This window comes from Suillus discolor (assembly GCF_016758755.1).
Source record: "Suillus discolor strain FC423 chromosome Unknown F5147scaffold_36, whole genome shotgun sequence".
Lineage (NCBI taxonomy): Eukaryota > Fungi > Basidiomycota > Agaricomycetes > Boletales > Suillaceae > Suillus > Suillus discolor.
Genome location: NW_024541283.1, coordinates 354,399 through 369,696, shown reverse-complemented (window position 1 = coordinate 369,696; position 15,298 = coordinate 354,399). Strand labels below are relative to the sequence as shown.

General features: G+C 48.1%; 6 protein-coding genes across 6 annotated transcripts; 5 read left to right on the top strand and 1 right to left on the bottom strand.

Annotated features, from left to right (window-relative positions):
- Positions 1–1,306: 1,306 nt before the first annotated feature.
- Positions 1,307–4,143, top strand: F5147DRAFT_653984 (uncharacterized protein; the record flags this gene model as incomplete). Its single annotated transcript, XM_041433828.1, has 7 exons — positions 1,307–1,452; positions 1,584–1,657; positions 1,789–1,859; positions 1,921–2,497; positions 2,548–2,758; positions 2,811–2,912; positions 2,964–4,143. The coding sequence occupies 7 exons, from the start codon at positions 1,307–1,309 to the stop codon at positions 4,141–4,143; spliced, it is 2,361 nt and encodes a 786-aa protein (XP_041291548.1).
- Positions 4,144–4,431: 288 nt separating this feature from the next.
- On the top strand, positions 4,432–5,392 carry F5147DRAFT_234248 (carbohydrate-binding module family 13 protein). Its single transcript, XM_041428753.1, has 5 exons — positions 4,432–4,758; positions 4,818–4,855; positions 4,917–5,095; positions 5,166–5,297; positions 5,347–5,392. Coding segments are annotated over exons 1-5 (441 nt in total). The 5' UTR covers positions 4,432–4,667; the 3' UTR covers positions 5,348–5,392.
- Positions 5,393–6,049: 657 nt separating this feature from the next.
- F5147DRAFT_234217 (1,2-dihydroxy-3-keto-5-methylthiopentene dioxygenase) lies at positions 6,050–7,064 on the bottom strand. The gene is made up of 4 exons (XM_041428752.1): positions 6,707–7,064; positions 6,587–6,651; positions 6,407–6,534; positions 6,050–6,353 (listed from the first exon to the last, which is right to left on the bottom strand). Exons 1-4 carry the CDS (start codon positions 6,949–6,951, stop codon positions 6,261–6,263), a joined length of 531 nt encoding a protein of 176 aa, XP_041291546.1. The 5' UTR covers positions 6,952–7,064; the 3' UTR covers positions 6,050–6,260.
- A 115-nt stretch (positions 7,065–7,179) lies between these two features.
- On the top strand, positions 7,180–8,850 carry F5147DRAFT_775046 (uncharacterized protein; the record flags this gene model as incomplete). The annotated part of the gene is made up of 6 exons (XM_041441661.1): positions 7,180–7,777; positions 7,833–8,075; positions 8,133–8,268; positions 8,320–8,461; positions 8,513–8,613; positions 8,667–8,850. The coding sequence occupies 6 exons, from the start codon at positions 7,180–7,182 to the stop codon at positions 8,848–8,850; spliced, it is 1,404 nt and encodes a 467-aa protein (XP_041291545.1).
- Positions 8,851–9,502: 652 nt separating this feature from the next.
- Positions 9,503–10,428, top strand: F5147DRAFT_701563 (uncharacterized protein). The gene is made up of 3 exons (XM_041437743.1): positions 9,503–9,810; positions 9,868–10,185; positions 10,254–10,428. The coding sequence occupies exons 1-2, from the start codon at positions 9,671–9,673 to the stop codon at positions 10,004–10,006; spliced, it is 279 nt and encodes a 92-aa protein (XP_041291544.1). The 5' UTR covers positions 9,503–9,670; the 3' UTR covers positions 10,007–10,185; positions 10,254–10,428.
- A 1,319-nt stretch (positions 10,429–11,747) lies between these two features.
- F5147DRAFT_234170 (atromentin synthetase) lies at positions 11,748–15,153 on the top strand. The gene is made up of 5 exons (XM_041428751.1): positions 11,748–12,579; positions 12,627–13,002; positions 13,058–13,888; positions 13,943–14,697; positions 14,750–15,153. Exons 1-5 carry the CDS (start codon positions 11,946–11,948, stop codon positions 14,953–14,955), a joined length of 2,802 nt encoding a protein of 933 aa, XP_041291543.1. The 5' UTR covers positions 11,748–11,945; the 3' UTR covers positions 14,956–15,153.
- The last annotated feature ends 145 nt before the right edge of the window (positions 15,154–15,298 follow it).

Here is a 15,298-nt window from a genome sequence, read left to right as displayed (position 1 = left end):
GATTTTCCTACATTATATTGATGATTGATGGGTTGTATTTTTGTTGCGTGTATTATTGTGTAATTACAGAATTTCAAGAATCACCAAGACGACTTGCACAGGAGGTGAATTGCACTCAGCTCGGCGTTGATTTTGGGAACACGTGACTGACGCATCACAGTCGATTTGTCAAGCACAATTATATTGAACGTCCAAGGAGCACAAATGCTCACATCGCGTCCAATATCCTGGAATTGCTTGCCATTCAATGTCTTGCCAGCGAACCATGCATCCGACTTGAGATACTGAATAAAGCCTCACGCATCGCCCTGATTGGTTTCGTACTATCTGCCTCGTTCTTTGTAGAACCCGTCGTCCGATAAAATCAATACTGATGGTTTTCTTCCTATGTCCACTCACCCCACAGACGTGTTGATTCAGAAGAAGGGTCGCCCACTCCCTCTACAGCAATCAGTTCTGCCACTTCTCGTCGTTTCCGAACAGTTGGCTAGATGATTGCCTGTATTCCTGCGCTACATGATAATCCTTTTTTACTTGCGCGTCCCTTGTACCAAATAACTCATGATGATTCAGGGTTCACCTGTGCAAGCATTTGTGAGGTAGGCATCGGTGACTCGGCTGAAAAATATTCAGAGGAGCTAGTCATCATCTTCCCCCAGACCAGGAGGACTTATGGAAAGACAGGCGGATATGTAAAGTGAAGCCAGTACCAAGCCCAGTCAGAATGTTTTCAGTTCATCCAACGGTTCTTTCACGACGATGATGACGAAAATCGTAAGCGTTGGGACTTGGGAGGTTGGTGGTCGATAGGAAGGGGCGATTTATCGACATCGGTAGCTTGACCCCCTTGGTATAACGAGCCACGTCGTAGTATACATCTCACTACCAGAATTGATATTGGCGATTGCGAGGCCCCAATTGGTTGGCGGGAATGGATGAGATCGAGGGCAACAAGTCAAGTCTTGTGATCGCGTATGGGAATACGTTTGGAATACATAAAGGCGTGGGAACGGGCTGTCCAGATCAATGTATACTCCTACACTTGGACAAGCGAATGCGAGCCTGAGAATCGAATTCATCAGAATCGTTTCATAATTGTCTTCTTCTCTGCTTTCTTCTTGTTTTCATCTTCACGACCGCACGACCACTGTCGCCAATCGGGGCCAGGTGACCTGCCTGCAACTTTTCCCAGAAAAAAATATATCATCATCTGCTTGTTATACCCGATACCATCATCTTCTCCGTCTTACAGATTCGCAATCACGACGTCGATTCCTAATTGAACCTTCAATTAATCCGGTCAACGATGGCACCAGGTCCAAAGACAGGCCCTGCGCTATTTCTCGGACTTGAACTTGCTACCGATCAATTGCGCGCTTCGATCGTGGATGAGAGCTTGGAGCTTGTGGGAGTAGAATGCGTTGATTTTGACACCGAATTACCTGAATATCAGTACGTGCTCTCATGTATATTCTGTTCTTCCGTGTCTCGCTGTCAGTAACTTGGATCCCCAATTGTTGCGACATATGCTTTCTTCATATCGTTTCTAAAGTCATTTTATTGGAGAGCTAATATTTTAATAGGACTCAGGGAGGGATTTTTACTACTCCAGGAGATGCATACACCACGCCAGTAGATATGTGGGTCAAGGCTCTTGGTGCGTAAACTGGCGGAAGCAAATTTTTTTTGCTTCGACTTAACCAATTTGGATTTTTGGGTATTTCTCCGATCACTTACCACGTGCGCGGGAACATTGTTTACTTCTCCCCTAAACACAACCGGCAACAGACTTTTTACTGGAGAAATTGACTAGGAATCACGATCTAACCAGAATAAAATCAATTGGTGGTTGTGCTCAGGTGACTCGCTCGTATCAAGTTGTGAAGAGTCCGTCCTGATGTGATACATACAACTTTACAGCATGCTCTCGTGTGGTGGAAATCGACACCTATTCCTTCATTTCCAGCGCTGGACCCGCGACTCCCGTTTCATTCTCAACTTCCTCCCAACACTTTCTCATTACCGAATACACCAGTCGCCCAGGATACGTCCGCACACACCCATGCTCTCGCCCTCGAAGCCCTACTTGGGGGGCCAGACCTCATGGCCGCTCGCGTCGGTACATGCGCTAACGCATCACTCTTAGCTGCCCAACTCCTCCGAGTTCGCGAATCGTGGACATCTGATGTCTGGTCACGAACGGGGAAGATACAGCTTGCCAGTCAATTTCTTGCAAGTATGGTCGTGGGGGAGTGGGTAAATATGGGAGAGTCAGAGGCCTGCGCGACCGGTATGTGGGTGCATGCCAGTGCTGGTGCTGGCACACAAGGTGCATCTGGACTGGGCCGCTGGGACGAGGGTGTTTTGGAGATCGTAGGTGGAAGCCGAGAAGAAGGTCGGAGAATCCGAACATGGCTAGGCGACGTGGAGGTCGCTAGTGGGAGAAAAGTGGCCCATATCTCGCGATACCTATGTGAACGATACGGATTTGAATCCGGTGAGATTCATTTGCTATCATGTGTGCGCAACCCACTGATAAATTTACAGATACGATTGTCACTCCCTTCACTTCTGATTACCTTTCCTCATACCTATCTCTCTGTCCATCTCCTGGAGATGCAGTGCTTTCATTTGGACCAATGGATACCCTTCTTACTCCTGCTCAACATTACCTACCAACTCGACTTTACAGCCTATTCCCCCACCCTGCCCAGGATGCCAGCGAAAAGCGACGATACATTGCCATGTTGAGCAGCAGGTATGCAATTACATAACCTCACATCTTCACAGCTTCTCACGTTTGTTTGCAGAAACGCTGACGTTCCGCGTGCTCTTGTAAGAGATATGTACACGAAGAGTTGGAGTGCGTTTGATCGGCTAGTTGCCATCGTGCCACCTGGTGGATCCATAGGGTACGTTCATGTAAACGAGTATTTATATTATTTCTCTGAAATTCTTTGCAGGCTCGATGATAAGCTCTTCAGTTTTTGGCTTCTACAGGGCGACAGTTACCCACTATCACACGTCAAAGGCATCTATCGCTTTGAGACTGGTATCAAAGTCAACGAATTCCGAGACCTTCGTGCAAACCCTCGGTGTCTTCTAGAGAGCCAGGTCCTCTCATTCCGCTTTCGATGGTCAAAGATGATTGCCACCGGTGTTCTTGGTTCGAATAACAACCGGTCTCGGGGGAACGTTGCCCAGACACCTGGTCCTACATCTCCACAAGGGCAGAATCCCCGTTCAAACATCGCATCCAGCCTTGGACTCTCCTTCGATCCATATGATTATTCCCCCCTCCCTGCAAGAATACTCGTCACTGGCGCAGCTGCCAACTTCCCCTCCGTTGCAAATCTTGCAGGCGATGTGTTCAATGCACCGGTATTCATGCCCAGTACCCAGGTTGATTCTGCTCAAGTAGTGCCCCACCGCAACGCACCTGCTACTGGCTTCCCTGGCCGTGCATCACTTGGGGGTGCTTATTTCGCGCGGTGGATATGGGGAAAGGAGCGTAGTTCTGCTATTGGTGGATCAAGTACCGGCCGAGGACTCGGCGGATTTGAGGAGGAGATTAGGAGGTTACACGGAAAACGCTGGGTCGCAAGCAGTGGTACCCCGTTGCGGACCAATGTGAATACTCCTGTGGGTGGGAACGGAGGCAGTGGAGCCAACAGCGGTACTAGTACCCCCTATGGCCATCGCTCGGGGCTGGGCTCCACTGTGTTTGTCGAGGAAGAGGAAGAAGAAGTGGAGGAGATGGAACGTGCAAGCGGTATACTCGCCTCCTCAGTGTTTGCAGGTGGCTTCGCAGACAGGGATCTTGGCAGGGACATCAGCCGCATGAGAACGCTCACAGGTTCTACGCTTGATACTGTGACAAGCAGTGGATCTATCGGGCCCTCGACTACATTCACAACTCCCGATCTTAATTCGGGCGCAGGGAGCCCAGGTGGAGGAGTTGGAGCTGTTGTGCCGCAGACAACCACGCTGACTCCTGTAACTGCCTTACCTACTTCTGATGCCGAGGCACAGATTGGGTTGGCGAAGGTCGCTGAGGCAGACGTTGACGCGTTCATGACGTACGCTGCTATCGTGCCTGAGTATTGCCGACTTGAGGGCATGCTCTGCAAGTCTCTTGTATGATCGGTGGAGGTGAAAATTTCTCGTCATATGTATGTGAGTTGGGTACAAAAAAACTACGAGATTTCATGATTTGTTGTATATATAGGATCTCATCAATACTTACGCGCCTTGGATATTTTATTGGAGACCATCGATGATCAATAAGTTCTCTGATAGTATTTCGATTCTCCAACTTGGCGTGAACATAGCTGTCGATATGACGCCCTTGTATTTGCCTTTGTACACGAGCATGCATAAAGCCTCACGTGGGGCCTAGTTCCTTCCTCTCCTGAGGCGCAAGGCGCAAGGAGATTCTACCCCTTAATCTTTCGTCATAGTGCCATCGATTATCAGCGGCGTCTTGCTGATAAAATCCAATTGATCGGATCGAACGAGCTCCTTTCAGCACTGAGTACTGAATATTGATTCGTGACTGGAGCTTGGTGATCTAAGGGGTCGAGATTCATGTCCAAGTTGATCGTTGACGTATTGCTCTGCCAGGTATAAATACAAGGCTGTTAGCAGCGTTCTAAGCACGCACTACCATGGCTTGCATTGAGAACCAACACATTTACACCCTTAGAAACTGTCAGGGAGGCACTGTCATCGACCTCTCTGGTGCAGACAACTACTCCCGTAGGCATCATCCCTGCTCCAGCCATCCAAGTCAGTGCTGACGTTGGGTTGACCTGTAGTCATCGGTTATCGCGACCACAATGGTCCCAACCAGGCGGTAATGTGTCACCAGTAATCATTACAGGAAGGACTGCACTGACGAGCTGGACTGTTCGCAGTGGATCTTCCACCATGATGATGATGACAGCTGGTCCATCAAGTCCGTCGGGGCTGATAAGTATCTTGGGATCGAAGGCGATGTGAACGACGCCGGTAATGGCACCAGGGTTGTTGCTGTCGGGTTCCCTTTCAAGTGGGACATCAAAAACTCTGACATGGAAGGCGTCGAAGGCATCAGGTGCGCATACTTGTGGGGTATGGCTGGACATGGATTGATTATCGTCGATTCTTTTTCTTTCCCTTGGCAGGATATTGCTCCATGGACATAAATTTAGCGTGGACTTGTCCGATAACGGAAATGCGACAGAAGGCACACCAGTTCAGCTTTGGACTAGGTGGCATGGTGCCAATCAGATCTGGGCGCCTGTCGAACGTAAATGGTGTGTTTGATTTACTTGACGACGCACCATATTGACTGACGTTGATCAGATCGTTTCTAGAACGTAAAAGAGCAGAACTCCTGTGCACTGTGATTTTTCATGTATAACAGAATACTCGTGAAAACGAAATATTGTCTAGTTAAATTGATGATCTTGCTATCAATCTCCGCTGGCTTGAATGCAGTTGTGGCCGTGAGCATGGCGGTTGATTGTCTCCCTTCATCACGGACACACGCGGTCTCACGTTTCTTCGATCGACAGTGGTAATGGCGGGCAGGTCGCTCAAACCCACGTGAGCACCTGTGGACGCTAATGGTTGGTACGTCGCGAGGACATAATCACTGTGGCACAACCGGCGGGCCTGGTTGGTTGTAACAAGTGCTCGGAGGTATAACTCACTTTTGAAATTATGTTTCTGTGATTGTCCGCACACACATCCTTCTGGTATGTGTGCGAGAAAAGTCCTTTCGTCTGGAAGGCATTCCATCATGATATCGAAGAATGGTACCCCGTTGACGTGGAAAAATTGCAACCAAGAACTCGTAGATCCACTCAGATGTCACCAACTGGAAACGATGAAACCTTGCTGTCCAGTGGAACTTCTTCACTACCGTCCCACTTATCCGATATTCCTCCCGGTACATGTAGCCTGAGTACGCGTGAACCCATGGAAAGGCGCCTGGAGAATTGTCAAATCAGAAGAGAACAGCCTGAGGAAATTAGAAATTCACCGTCAACGACAAGTTGACTTGCTCGTAGATATAGTCCCAGTACAAACTCAGTCATTCGGCAAACGACGAGAATTATCAGCCATGCGCCATCAGATCCAGATCTCATTGTCACCAAATGCCGATTACACTTCCACTCGTATCGTTACACGATTCTCCATTATATGGGCGCACTGGTATACCCCTTCTCATGGGAAATATTCCACGGAACACACTATCCTTCTTACCGCTTCAATCAGTTAACAGCTATACTCTTCAAATAATCGACGCGGTAAGGGTTCACATCTGTCAAGTCGCCGCGGTTGATAGGAGTCCACTTGGGCTCATCCTGTGAAGGTTTCTTGTAAAGACCACCAGTAAAAAAAAACGGCAAATACGAACCTTGAAGAGACGTAAAGCTTTGATCATGTTATTCTCGTCAAGAGTGAATCGATGGTAGATGCCAGCAGGGAGAACCAAGAGATCACCCGCGTCTAGCTGACAACGAATCCACGAATCCGTGGGATGTTCTGGATGACGAACTATCAGAGTATGGCATGGAATGTGTGATTCTCTGCTCACCTCGAACATCGAAAAAGCCGCTGCCCTCGAGAATATATCTGATCTCCTCGTCTTCATGCATATGCCTGGTATTCAAGTTGTTGCCGAGTACAGACACGATGTTGTGAAAACAGAGCGTACTCTTCATAAAAGCTCTTTAACTTGGCTTCATACAAAGCTCCAAGGCCCTCCTTGGTGATCGTAATAGTGTCTCTGTTCTTGTAGTTTCTTTCCTCTGCAATAGTATCGATCTGATTCTGCTGGCTCGTTGGGATGTGCCAGTGGAGTAGTCCGATAGATTTCAGGAGATCATCCGATACAAGGTTCCCGGAATCGTGCAGCAGCCGCTGATCGCCTGGAATGTTATCGAAGTAAAAGGCGCGCATGGTGATCACTGATGGTACCGATCCTCGACTCCTCCCACGTTAGCGGAGGTCTTGATATTACTAAGCTACTAGGGTTCGGCGTTGCCTTCAGTGACACCGTCAGTTCTGCACATTCCTTCTTATGTAATACTTTCAGCACAGGTAGAGGCGTCCACACTGCACTGCTTTGCAGATAAGAGACTGGAGAGGCGCCTAGTAGTAAGCATCCTCTCATTATCTTCATCCACCATGCAGAAGGTATCTGATTCAGTTACATCAATCTTCAAGTTGGAAACTAAGGAAGAAAGCCTTGCCAAATGCCTACAAGGAGATTCAACCATAGTTTACAGCAAAAAGTTTGGATTGGGGTGGCGTTTTGGGCTGCAGTACTCAAAAAAAGGCTGGTCTTTTGCCAAAGTGAAGGTTTACCTCGATTATACCCATTGTTTGCCGTCAGCGACAGATGCCGCCACGGTGACTGTTTGTCTTAAAGATGGGTCTACTCCGGAGGTTCCTTCTTTTGACAGTAGTTCGGTCTCGATTGCTGATGTTGACCATCGCTCCCTCTCGCTGATTGGCTCGTTCTGGCCATCCGTTATTGCTGCACACCCTTATATGTGGTTTACAGTCGCTATGAAAGCAACCTTTGCTCCAGAAGTCATCGCTAGCGCCCTCATCAATACTGCATCTGCTCTTAGGCAGTCCATGAACAACGGCGAATTCACCGACACCAAGTACTATGCCATGTCCAAGCGTAGAACTGGGAGATTTTTGGGAGAAACTCGTGCCGTATATGCGAATAGTGCAATTTTGGACCACGGCGCCGGTGTCGCGCCAGTTCTCCCTTGTCGGTGGTTTCTCACCTTACCTTGTGGACGAATAATAATGGATCTATCTTTTAGCATCTATCAGTGAAAATTCCTTATTCGTTCATTACCACAGCCAACAGAGGCTGATGATGGACGCCGAGCAATCATCTAATTTTGACTTCGCCGACAGCGACATCGAGTCGGAGGAAGAAGTAGAAGAGTCTAGCAATCCCCCACCTTATAGCAGAAGCCATACCGCTGTGGCGGCACCTTCTGAGTTTGATGCATCCAGTGATATCACTTCCGAGAGCAGTGCTTTAAGTTCGGATGATGACAGTGAGTCTGTCTTCTCCCTGCGCATGGGATGATCTCTTGTGCTGATCTGCTACTTAGACGACAACTGGACAGAACGGGCGGCTCAGCAACATCCAGGTTTCCGCTCGACGGACACATTGAGGACTGAGCCGCAGCCTCGACCCTTGTCTCCGACACAGCAAATAGTGTTGGTTCGGAACACGGCATTCGCGACGTAAGCTGCATTTGCTCTGACTACTAGTAGCTCAAAATGACTCACGTGCAGCTGGGCATCCTATGTATACTATTGCTACACTGGCCAGGTTTCTTTCTACCCCCTAAAGTCCAAAGATCCGCTCGGCCGGCGCAACAATACAACCCAAACTTTACGCTGCTCTCCCAAGTCAATGTACCGACTCGCCTTGAAGGTTGGTGTGTCTCACCCGTACTATGCACACAGATTAACAAGAATCCTGAAGTTCAAGAACGCACATTTAGAAGCTCTGGCATTCCAGGCAATTAAATCTGATTTATCCCAGAAAAATATCTTGGATGAGGCGTTCTCACAGTTCACATCTCAGTTCGCCTTTCTTGTTCTCCATCGCGATCCTCGCTGACCCCCGATCACCACAGGTACCTCGATATCGAAAAAATGGAACTAAAACTCTTGACAGAGTTCCGTAATGCACCCGAAGTATCAAGTCGTCTGAATGAGATCCTTGAGAGTGTTACCCGAGGAGAAAGGCCTTATGCACATGCTATGCTTCATGGCTTTTTAATAAATTTGGCACGGCAGGGGGCAGGTGGTACGAAGTGAAGTCGCAACAGTTATTTTGTCAGTTGTACTTGTAAGTCGCGTTGTCCCAAATGTTGTCCTTGTGTTGTTATATTGTCTTTCACCTCATCGTACGTCACGGTGTTGTATCATTACTTGTAACTTGCCATGTATGCACAAGGTTTACCGACTGTCCACCTATTGTAAAATTTACTATTGCGATGTTACGGCTTAACGAAAGTTTCAAAAACAACTGGTTATTCGAGATAACGTAGTGCGTAGTAGCACACTGTATATCGCACCAATATTATTGAAGCTTTGAAGTTCTGTCTACCAACGGGAAAAAAAACATGGGAACAGGAGCTTGAAGGTGTGTTCTAACGCATGTACTAGTTCTTACCCATTTTGATTTAATGCTTGCACACAGCTGGCTGCACACGTCGACAGTCGAAAGGAAACCGGTTTTGAGTCTCTACGGGGACAGTGTTCACTCACGATTATCTTCATTTTACATATCAGATTGAAGTTCGATGCTCAGCGCTCAATATGTGACTCGTCAGCACTCCAATCGTCAATGGCTCGTTGGAAATGCCAGCTCCACACGATAGACTTTTGAAACTTCAAGTGCTGGCAATATGCTGGCAATATGCTGGCATTGATCGTAGATATGAAAGCACACCCACGCATGGTGACAAGAAGTCCAAAGAAAGGTGCATCAGAGGACTGGTGAGCCGCAGATATTGTCATCTATTCCGATGTATGATCATATATAGAAAATGTTGGAATATATAAAGTCATATAAAACCATGTAGAACCACCACAATCAACGTAAAGCACCCTGGGGAGACTCACGAGTTCTCTGATGCGTTATACAATCGTCTTCGTCGTCGTTGCTGCTTTAGCATCATCCATCTCTGCCTTGCCCACTACCGATGAAGTCGCTAGCACCGACTCATGTTCCAAGGCTTGCATTCTTGACTCACAATGCAAAAGTCCAAGCTGCTTTTGGAATCAATGCGTGAGTATCAAAAATTTCCTGGACTTTATAACATGGCTCACCTGCATGGCAGTCCATTCTTTTCTTCTGCACAGTGAGTTGTATTTTCGTTTTTACATCGGTGGAGTATGGCCGTTGACACTGATGCGCGAGTTGCTAGTGATTGATAGAAGTCGATCAACGTACATCAGGAAAAAATGAAATACAGGGAAACTGTGCGAAGAATACTATCAAGGGGCCGTCAGAGACGCGTAGGGGCACAGGGGCCCCTTAGGCTAGCAAGTATTGTCCAACATAGAGTATGTACTCTCAATGGACGAAAATCGGATAAAAAAAGGGGGGCGTCCACCAGTACGCAGCCTCACACTGATGGTGTGGAGCTTCGAGTTGAAGATCAAATATAAGACTTGAGTGTGTATGCATACGATAGACCCAATAACAAACACACCTAGGTCCTGCATATTGTACAACTTTCAACACCGAGATGATATGATTGTCCCGGCAGATCAAATACATGACAAGTGCAGAATCATTATATCGGAATCTGAATATTCAATCGACATGAACGAGTGCATTACTGTCACGTGTCACATCATTACAAGGGATCCGCGGCCCGCAGCAGGAACATACGTGTTGAGGACTGGGCGGGTAGGCATACACTCACATTTTTATTTTCATTGGCTGTTTCCAAGCCAACTCTAGTAGGTTAACATTTCTTTGATGTGATATTTCCGCGCTAGCATTTTTGAGTCTTAGTTGTGTTGCCCTGCTTGTACTAGTACTTCATTTATAATCAAATTTCTATTCCGGACTTGATATCTCCCGCTGTGTTTTGTCACGTGATATTTGAGCACATGCACTGCGTGCATGAACGATTCTGTTAAACGTCTACATACCATTCGTCTACCGGCCGTACCTTCTAATTAATTAGCCCTGTATCCAATATGACTACAGATAATGCACTACACGTGCTGCGCGCCCTGGTGTCCAACGATCGAGGTGCTGACGTGGCGGATTCAGAAACCCAGGATCATGATATTTATTTAACCTTTGAAAATTTACAATACGCCCACATGATAGAAAAACTCTATTTTTCAGTGAATATATCAGAAATTAGCTCGAGTTTCTGGAGAAGGTGGAAGATGCGGCTATGTTTTCAGTAACGGTCACGGGACTTACTACGGGGTCAACAACCGGGGTCTTTAAACTTCCGACCAGCGGTCACCAACCTCAGCCCTCTTATCTACCTGTACCCATTAGGAGAGTCCAGGAAAATTTCGTCTCTCAGTTGGAATGGGATCTGTCACCTATGGTCTCAGGTATCGATTCAGCCAGTTATCCGCCAATCAGAGCACATATCGTGTATGCGGTTAGATTCAACTTTTCGCCGTTCACCAGAACAGTCTTAGTATGACACATTTCCGGCACCCAGTCAGCGCGATCGCAGCACAGTTGGAAATTTCACTACACGGTGCAGCGGTCTGCTCGCAGAGCCTAGAGGTCGTTATCAGGTTAGCCTCTACTAGAGGAAACTTGGACCCGTTCTCAACGATACGGTACTTAGTACTAGACTAATCGAGTTGCTGTGCTCAAACTAACTTCATAGGTACCGCCCAGCCCCTGAAACCATGGAACCCATACTCTGCTACCTTGAACGAAGTGCATCCAGACATAATCAAGTGTTTGCTGCTTGCAAAAACCTGATTTTGAAACGGAATGAATCGGAGACATTGGCAGACACATATGTTATCGTGTCTCAGGTGTGACAGACAATGTCAACACTAATGCCGCAAAGACGTGGTACCATCCGTCATCGCCATGATCCAACCTCCGCGATTATCCCTGATCTCTAAGACCAACTTTATTAGCCTCTTTTCATGTCGTCCTGTGCAAGCCTGTCCGCCGCTTCGTACTAGTTTTCTGTCACTATACAACCACAACTTCACTAGCTTGAAACCATCAGCAACGACCTTCAGCGCTCCGAGGTCCGTCTATCGTCTTTTCTTGTATAAAAAGGATCTCCAGTATTCTTTCATTTGCATCAACAAGCAGCCTCTTGTTTTTATTTCTTTCCCACTCTTCCCCCATAGAGCATATCAACTTATATCTAATCACTCATAACACATAGATTAACATTGCAATGTCGCCAGTACTCCCAGTCACCCTCCATGACGTTCTCTCTCAAGCTACTGAACGGTACCCTTCCCACGAGCTCGGATTCATCACATCTTCCGCTCACGACTCTTCCATTCGAGCGACGACATTCAGCTCCTTCAACCAGTATGTGCGCAACCTCGCTCGCGCTATGCTGGATTGGGGAAAGCCCGTTGGCTCCGTTATCGTTGTCTACCTGACCGAGCACGAGGATAACATGGCCGCTGTTTGGGCTTGTCTCCTTGCAGGCTACGTTCCATGCTTGCAACCCGCCCTTAGTGCCCAGCAGGCTCACAAGGAGGGCCATGTTGCTCATATCAAAAACCTGTTCTCGTCCGCTATCTGGCTCACTAATGAGTCCGGCGCTGACCAGGTGAATTCCATCAGCGGTCTGGATATTTACCTTCTTTCGGAGCTCAAGGCTTCAGCTTCGAAATACCACGTTTCCGCCGACTGGGTCGCCCGTACCCCCCAGCCAGATGATGAGGCAATCCTATTTTTAACATCTGGATCAACTGGCTTCTCCAAAGCAGTTGTCCACAGCCATCGTACTATTTTGGCCGCTTGCTCCGCCAAAGGAGAGGCTTATGGGTTGACTTCAAAGACTAATGTACTCAACTGTAAGTTGTCTTGTTCGCTGTCGTTTCCGATATTGATATCTGTCCAGGGGTCGGATTCGACCATGTCGCGGGTTCTTTGGAAATGCACATCACCCCCTTGTTGTTTGGAGCCTCCCAAATTCATGTCCATGCATCTGCTATCCTCTCCGACCCACTTCGTTTCCTCCGTCTGATCGACGAGAAGTCCATCAACGTTGCATTCAGCCCTAACTTCTTGCTTGCGAAACTTACACGGGATTTGGAGAAGAGGTCCGATCTCTTCGGAAGTTTCAACCTTTCTTCCATCAAGCGCATCAACAGCGGAGGGGAGGCTGTCATTTCGAAGACTGCTCAATCATTTGTAGCTGTCCTCAAGAAACTTGCACAAGACCCCCTCAAGGTTTCTTTCGTAATCTCACCTGGATTTGGTATGACCGAGACTTGGTGTGTTATTTTTAACCTACACGGAGGCATCAAACTCAATTAATGTTAATATTAGCGCGGGGTGTATCTACGAGCCGGTGGATCTTAGCACTACTGAGCCAAAACACGAATTCCTCGATTTGGGTCGCCCTGTACGTGGTTGCGAGATGCGTATAGTCGACCCTGAAGACGGCAAAACGATCCGCAGGGACGGAGAGAGTGGCGAGCTGCAAGTCCGTGGCCCCATGATTTTCGTTCGTTACTACAACAACGCGGAGGCCACATCTTCCAGCTTCGTCGATGGTTGGTACCGCACCGGTGATGTCGGCATTATCGAGGATGGTGTCATGCGTCTCAGTGGCCGCATCAAAGACACTGTGATCGTCCACGGTGTGTCATATGGTATTCCAGAGCTGGAGACGCACCTCCAGACTGTCGAGGGTGTCACGCATTCGTTCCTTGCTGCTGCTCCCTACCGTGCACCCGGGCAGGAGACTGAAGGTTTCATTATTTTCTACTCTCCCACTTTCGACCTTAACGGAGAAGATGCTTCCACGAAACTATTTGCCACGCACCGCGCCCTCCGTGACATCTGTGTCAAAATGATCACCCTGCCTCCTCAATTCATCGTCCCCATTCCCATCAACCAGATGGAGAAGACTACTCTCGGAAAGCTCTCGAGAGCCCGCCTTGTCAGCCTATTCAAACAGGGAGAACTTGCCAAGCACATCGCTCGTGCTGAGGAGCTTCTCAGCGAGGCTCGGGGCTCTTCATTTGTCGCCCCTTCCACAGAGGCCGAGAAAGCTCTTGCAAAGATCTATGCTGGGATCTTTAACCTGAACGAGAATGAAATGTCAGCAAGCGACAACTTCTTCGAGCTCGGTGGTACCTCTATCGATGTCATCAGGTAAGCAATACATGATATTTGATCATGAATGCCTCTCACGTTTCTTTCTATCAGACTCAAGCGCGAGGGTGAAGCACACTTCGGATTGCCCGAAATACCCACTATCCAGATCCTCAAGCACCCCGTCATTTCCAGCTTGGCGAATTACGTCAACACTCTTCTCTCAAAGGACAGTACCGCCGAGGAGTACGACCCCATCGTTCCTTTGCAGCTTACGGGCAACAAGACACCCATCTTCTTCGTTCACCCCGGTGTCGGCGAAGTCCTTATTTTCGTCAACCTCGCCAAGTACTTCCAGAATGAGCGTCCCTTCTATGCTCTTCGTGCTCGTGGCTTCGAGCCAGGTCACCCTTTCTTCACCTCCATGGACGAAATGGTGTCAACCTACGCTGCTGCAGTAAAGAGGACTCAACCTACCGGTCCTTATGCCATCTCTGGTTACAGTTACGGTGGTGTCGTCGCATTCGAGGTCGCTAAGCGCCTCGAGGCTATGGGTGATGAAGTTAAATTCGTCGGTCTCATCAACATCCCCCCTCACATCGCCGACCGCATGCACGAGATCGACTGGACTGGTGGTATGCTCAACCTTTCATACTTCCTTGGCCTTGTGACGAAGCAAGATGCCAATGACCTCGCACCCACCTTGAGACCTCTCTCAAGGAAGGAACAACTGGAGGTTGTCTGGAAGCTATCACCTCCCGAACGTCTCATTGAGCTCCAGCTCACGCAAGAGAAGCTTGACCACTGGGTCGACATTGCTGGCTCCCTAATTGAGTGCGGCAAGGAATACAACCCGGGTGGCTCAGTCTGTGAGTGTTTTTGATTCTGTAGTTTTGTTCTCTCGCTGACGACCGTGTCCAGCCGCTCTTGATGTCTTCTATGCAATCCCCTTGAAGGGAACTAAAGCTGATTGGCTCAACAAGCAACTCAAGCCATGGGACGGCTTCAGCCGTGGCCAAGCCACATACACTGACGTCCCCGGGCAACATTACACTCTCATGGACTTTGACCACGTTCCTCAATTCCAGAAAATCTTCCGCGGCCGTCTTGAATCTCGTGGTATTTAAGACTACAGATGCTCACGGTCGGACCTTAGATGCGGACTGATTTTACTGGGATTTACTGTATATGTGTATATATTACTATATGGTGGACTTTCTTTATACTTGTACAAACGGTAGTAAAATGCCCTAGTGTTGGATCCATAGATTATATGTTGTTATTTTCACATGAATGATACATGAACTGATTGGAGCGATACAATAGGCGATTGGAAATGGTAGACTCAGTGTGATCCCCAGGGGGATTTCATGATGGATCGCGATGATGTATTACGCTCGATTCAGCTATGGTACCAACGCAGTACTGCACTGGACGGGCTGCCGCGATCAATTGAGAACTCATACATGG

Bases quoted from the DNA above. Each gene is read 5' to 3' on its own strand.
- F5147DRAFT_234248 (XM_041428753.1), top strand. From the start codon at position 4,668: ATGGCTTGCATTGAGAACCAACACATTTACACCCTTAGAAACTGTCAG. The intron at 4,759-4,817 runs GTAGGCATCATC...GTTGACCTGTAG, and splicing joins TGGTGCAGACAACTACTCCC to TCATCGGTTATCGCGACCAC. The intron at 5,096-5,165 runs GTGCGCATACTT...TTCCCTTGGCAG, and splicing joins GAAGGCGTCGAAGGCATCAG to GATATTGCTCCATGGACATA.
- F5147DRAFT_234217 (XM_041428752.1), bottom strand. From the start codon at position 6,951: ATGCGCGCCTTTTACTTCGATAACATTCCAGGCGATCAGCGGCTGCTG. The intron at 6,535-6,586 runs GTGAGCAGAGAA...TTCGTCATCCAG, and splicing joins CGGCTTTTTCGATGTTCGAG to AACATCCCACGGATTCGTGG. The intron at 6,354-6,406 runs GTTCGTATTTGC...AAACCTTCACAG, and splicing joins AAGCTTTACGTCTCTTCAAG to GATGAGCCCAAGTGGACTCC.
- F5147DRAFT_701563 (XM_041437743.1), top strand. From the start codon at position 9,671: ATGCGTTATACAATCGTCTTCGTCGTCGTTGCTGCTTTAGCATCATCC. The intron at 9,811-9,867 runs CTTTTGGAATCA...AACATGGCTCAC, and splicing joins CAATGCAAAAGTCCAAGCTG to CTGCATGGCAGTCCATTCTT.
- F5147DRAFT_234170 (XM_041428751.1), top strand. From the start codon at position 11,946: ATGTCGCCAGTACTCCCAGTCACCCTCCATGACGTTCTCTCTCAAGCT. The intron at 13,889-13,942 runs GTAAGCAATACA...TCTTTCTATCAG, and splicing joins ACCTCTATCGATGTCATCAG to ACTCAAGCGCGAGGGTGAAG. The intron at 14,698-14,749 runs GTGAGTGTTTTT...GACCGTGTCCAG, and splicing joins CAACCCGGGTGGCTCAGTCT to CCGCTCTTGATGTCTTCTAT.